This window comes from Dromiciops gliroides, chromosome 5 (assembly GCF_019393635.1).
Source record: "Dromiciops gliroides isolate mDroGli1 chromosome 5, mDroGli1.pri, whole genome shotgun sequence".
Taxonomy (NCBI): Eukaryota; Metazoa; Chordata; class Mammalia; order Microbiotheria; family Microbiotheriidae; genus Dromiciops; species Dromiciops gliroides.
The window spans coordinates 249,770,686-249,775,867 of record NC_057865.1 but is presented as its reverse complement, the minus strand read 5'-3'; the positions used below and the strand labels follow the sequence as shown (position 1 = coordinate 249,775,867).

Sequence of the window (5,182 nt, the reverse complement as noted above, 5' to 3'; positions counted from 1 at the left end):
AATATATATATATATATATATATATATATATATACATATAACCATTTACTGTTGCCAATTTTTTCTCGACCCCCACGTTCAATTACGAGATCCCCCAGTGGGGTCGCAACCAGGGTCTAAAGGAGAGGATAGGAAAGGGAATTCACGATGCAGTAGGAAAGCGAGATGACTGAAGGAGGTGAGCAGGACTGATTTCCTCCGCAGGCACTGGATAAATGTCAGCCATGGCGGGAAAAGTGGCGGCTCAGAAGCAAAGGACAAAGAAACTTTGCTGCCACTATGAGTATTACAACCTCAGAGAAATGCGAAGCTTCAGTTAAGGTTTAATTTTTTTTTTCTTTTGGTTTTACACCACCAATCCTCCTTCCCTCCCCCGATCTGTCTTTTATAACAATATTTTTTTTAAGAAAAAGGGAAACCAGCTCAGGCGATCACTACATTGATAAAGTATAAAGTGTGTGTGTGTAGGTAGATAGATATAGATATAGATATAGATATGGGCGCAGTATTGGAGGTAGCAAGTTAAAGGGAGCAGGTTCGGTGAAAAAGGGGGTTTTGTTGACCGCAGAGTTTGGGAAATGTCAGTAATGCAGACTAGACGAAGTGTTTCGTAAGATCCATGTTTTCGCCTATTGTAAACATCTACCGACACAGCCCCGCTAGCAGGGCAGCCCCGAATCCGCAGGATTCGAGACCCTCGAGGCGCCCTTTCCCTCTCGGGTACCTCCACTTCAGGAAGGCGAAGGGGCTGGACAGAGCACGCCCGCGGCGTTTGAAGAGCGCATGCTCGAGGAAAGAGCAGGCTCGAGCAAGTCAGTCCACCCCCTTCCGGCCCGCGGCGGAAGCTTGCGTCACGTGGGTGGTGGGTTTCCGCCGAGGGACGGCCTCGCTCTCGTTATAAAACAAAACAAAGCACATTCCCTACCCCCCTCCCCTCTTCACTTCCTCCTCCCAGAGGCCGCAGCGTTCGCCTTGTTTGTGCTGCGCCGCTTCCGGTTCGCCTTGGAACCGGACGGGCGGGCCTTCGGCGGGAGTGGCTATGACGATGGTGGCGACGGCGACGGCCGGCGGGGTCGGGGCCGCGCTGCAGGCGGCCGAGATTCTGGAGAGCATCGTGAGTGGTTGCATGGGGCCCGAGGGGCGGCAGGTGCTGTGCACGAAGCCCACGGGCGACGTATTGTTCAGCCGCGACGGGGGCCGCCTCCTGGAAGCGCTGAACATAGAGCATCCGCTGGCCAGGTAGGGGCAAGACCTCCGCCCCGCCCCTCCTTCCGCCAGCCAGTCAGCCATTCCGCCATGATTAAGCGCCTACTACGTGCTCTACCCATCAGAAAAAAAGGAAGATGCTGTCCTCAAAGAGCTTACACTCTAAAAGGGGAGGGGGATGAGGAGCAAGGCCTGAAAAGAAGCCCCATGTGTGCCAAGCCCTGAAATACCAATAGAAACGACGGCCCCCGCTCCCTAGGAGATGGTGTTGTGATGGCGAAGAAAGCGATTACATAGAGAACACACCTACTCTGTAGACCAGAAGGGGTGAAGTAAACCTAGGTCCAAAGCAGTCAGACACGGAGTAATTTGAGGAAGGGGGGCGCCGGTAGGCCCCGCCCACGCACAGGAGGGAAGGCGGCAGCAAAAAAGGCCGTCCATTTCCACCCCCTCCTTTAAATACAAGCGGCCTTTAATAACCGCGATGTCCGAGGCGTGGTTTAAATCGGTATTCAAGCATCTGTTAAGCGCCTGCTGTATGCCAGACACTGGCAGTACCAAAGAAAGGACATCGAGCCTTTTGCTTCATAACAGGCTCCTTGAAGCCAGGGACACTTTACCATTTGTCCGTTTCCCCAGAGCTCAGCAAAGAGCTGGGCCAATATTAGGCATTTAATAAATGCTTGTGGATTACTGGAAGGATTGTTTTCCAAGCACTGGGCACTGGTCAAACAGACTATAGAGTCAGCAGCTGCCCTCAAGGAACTTACATCTTCATGAGAAGTCAGCAGGCACATGTGATCACAATATTCAAAACATAATAAAGGTATTTCAGGGCACGCTGAGCTTGGGGGACTAGAAAAGGTCTCATGTAGAAGATAGTGTTTAAACCGAGCCTTACAATGGAAACTAGGGACTTTCAGAAGTGAGAAGGAAATACATTCCTATTTTCAAATAACAGCTAAATCACTTATTTCCATCCTGGGATTAGAACTTCACATGCTGCAAAATCCCTTTTTGCTAATTCACCTGACATGATTTTGCCCCAAAGCCCCACTTCCAATAACCTTTCCTAACATAATCCTGTCTGTCCCTCTTTCCAATGAGTTATATTAATATAATTGTGTTAGAGGAATGTTTTAATAAAGGAGTCAGTATCTTTTGAAAATTAAAAGAAGATGTTTTCAACATAAAACTGTAGAATTGGACATATAAGCCATATGAATTTTAATTGCTCGGTTTTTTTTCTTTTTCAAACAGGATGATAGTGACTTGTGTTTCCATGAATCGGAATGTGACTGGAGATGGTGCTAAAACATTCATTATCCTTCTTTGTGATTTACTCCGAGGACTTAAGGCAGTCACTGATAAAGAAAGAGGTTCTCTTGGGGGAAGTATTCAAAGCCAAGAAAGACACTGGAAAAATTGTTGCCAGTGGAAATACATTTCTCAAGCCATTTTGACATTTCAGGCACACATATTAGACTATATTGTGGTTCAATATTTGAGTAAACACTTTTTGTCTATCATTTCCTTTTCTGGAGAAGAGAAAAAGTTTTGTAGGAACTCACTAGAATCACTATTAGATGCATATTTTTGTGGAAGAGTGGGAAGAAATAATCAGAAATTTATTTCCCAGTTAACTTGTGATTATTTTTACAAATGTTTGAGCCATGAAGATGGTAAGAATGAAATGATTGATTTAGTAGATGAACATTTTCTGGAATTGTGCACTGCTGTCACAGGACTTCCAGTTTCAAGTTCAAGGATCATATCAGGGTTTGTTATTCATAGAGATTTTTCTGTTTACTGTCCAGCAGACGGTGATGTGAAAATAATCATTGTAACGGAACCCATTCAGCCTGCACTTTCTACCTCTGGTTCTGAGCTTGTCATAAATTCCGAAGCCCGGTTTCAGGCATCTCACATTTGGATTACAGAAAGGACAAAAACCATAATGAAAGATTTGCAAAGTAAGGGTATAAAATTGCTTTTGTCTAGTGTGAAGCAACAGGATGCAGTTATTTATTATGCAAAACTGAATGGCATATCAGTGGTAGAGTGTATACCATCAGAAGAAATTTCTCTCCTTTGTAGAATCATTGCTCTGTCACCTTTTATGCCGTCATGGGCCACTTCACAGTGTCACATCTCTGACACTGCATTAGTGAAATTTTGTCAGCCCATTTTCCTTAATTCCAGAAGGTATGTTCATCTTGGTTTACTTAGCACACACTCTTTTATACCCCACTGTTTGGTTCTTTGTGGACCAGTCCAAGGCCTCACTGACCAGTATATTCATGCTTTCCATGGAGCATTTAAAGTACTTCGACAAGTCTTTAAGGAACTTTATCTCAGTTACAAAGCACAAGGAAACAACCTTGATGAGACTTCAAATTCTGTTACTTCTGAAGATAAGAAACAAAGTCACCATTTGATACAAGTTTATAGAGCTTTGTTTGAAAGACAGCGTCTAGACTCAGTTTTAAGGAGTAAAGATAATCCATCAAGAATGCATTCTAATTTAAGAGCCACTCCAGATTTAGTGCTGTCAGGTATGGAATCAGAGAGTGATATTCCAAGTACAACTTTAACAGGCACACACAAAATTAATGGGGACTTTGAATCCCTACTATGTACTTATCCCAACAAAATTGAGATTAATGCCAATGAACCACTTGTGGGTATCAGGTGTATTTGTAATGGGGATTCCCTGATAGAAGTTCCTGATGAACAATTAAATGTCATTGAACAGACTTGCAAAATAAGCGTGACATCAAAGGAGGTCTTTCAGAACACCTCAAAAAGTTCCTGTACTTCCTTTATACAGGCCGGTTCTGTTTTACCAGTAGGTGGTCACTTTGAGATACTATTACATTATTATCTTCTTGACTATTCCAGACAGTGCCAAAAGCCAGAAATAAGTATGATTAGTTCATTAATAGCTAATGCACTGCTGAGTGTGCCAAAAACCCTTTATAAAGCTAAGAGAGGAAATAAAAGCTTTTGCCATGTTTACTTAAGAACTATGCATGCTCTACAAACTAAGCAGTGGATGGCAGGGAGTCAAATGGGCCTTGAATCAGTAGCTTGTAAATACCAATTATTAACATCCGTGCTTCATTGCTTGACAAAACTCTTGACTATTGACTTAGTCATTAGGATTAATAAACAGCCACAAAAGACTGGTGATGATGAGACAGAAGAGGATGTGTGAAAAAAATAGTTTTGTTCTCAGTGGGTCTTTTTAAATCTGGCTCAGTCTAGAAAGGACAGGTAGAGAGCTGTCCCTCAGCTTAATTCTTCCAGGCTTTCCAAGATGAAACCATGAGGTTATTGGTCATGTTTGCTCCTAGAATGGTGAAAAATGCAACTTGGCTTTAAAAGCTCTGTGCATTAGTATGGTCCCAAGCTAGGAATATTTCTCCATGGGAACTATACTTTTTTTTCTTGATGTTTGTTCTTGCTAAATGTGACTATTATAGAGGAAGGAGGGTGGTAAGAGGTTTTGTCTATCCCTTCTTCCCTTCATTCCCTCTTCTCCATTCTCTTTACATTTTTGTACATTAACTATCCATATTATAGGTCAGAAAAAATTTTTATTTGTTGTACTAATTAACTAGCACACTGTAAAATTCCAAACAAATGTCAGGGTTTTTACACCCTGCCATTAATTATAGTAGTTTCCACTACTATATTTGTTCCATAGCCATATTAATAAAGAATGATTTCACATAATTTTATTGTGGTTCTTTTTACATTTCTGCTTCAAATATCATCCATTTATCATTTCACAACCATAAAAGTATTGACTGACTTTGGATCATTAATGGGGAAAAAAATACTTATGAAATTTACAATGATTTTTTTTCTTGGAAACTGATAGCTCTACTCTGAGTTGAACAATTAGCCTCTACTATAAAAGTGTGGTCATAATTTATATATTTTTTAATTGTTTTGCCTACTGTGTGACTTA

General features: G+C 42.3%; 1 protein-coding gene across 2 annotated transcripts; it reads left to right on the top strand.

The window, feature by feature from the left end:
- The first annotated feature begins 1,045 nt into the window (after nt 1–1,045).
- On the top strand, nt 1,046–4,934 carry BBS10 (Bardet-Biedl syndrome 10). 2 transcript variants are annotated; one of them, XM_043965195.1, is made up of 2 exons: nt 1,046–1,239; nt 2,467–4,934. In XM_043965195.1, the coding sequence occupies exons 1-2, from the start codon at nt 1,046–1,048 to the stop codon at nt 4,421–4,423; spliced, it is 2,151 nt and encodes a 716-aa protein (XP_043821130.1). In that variant the 3' UTR covers nt 4,424–4,934. The 2 variants fall into 2 exon arrangements, with proteins under 2 accessions (XP_043821130.1, XP_043821131.1); XM_043965196.1 differs by lacking the exon at nt 1,046–1,239 and adding an exon at nt 1,344–2,032.
- Nucleotides 4,935–5,182: the final 248 nt, after the last annotated feature.

What these genes read in the sequence shown, in the direction of transcription:
- BBS10 (XM_043965195.1), top strand. Translation starts at nt 1,046, where the DNA reads ATGGTGGCGACGGCGACGGCCGGCGGGGTCGGGGCCGCGCTGCAGGCG. An exon ending in ATAGAGCATCCGCTGGCCAG is followed by an intron (nt 1,240 to 2,466) that starts GTAGGGGCAAGA and finishes TTTTTCAAACAG; the next exon opens with GATGATAGTGACTTGTGTTT.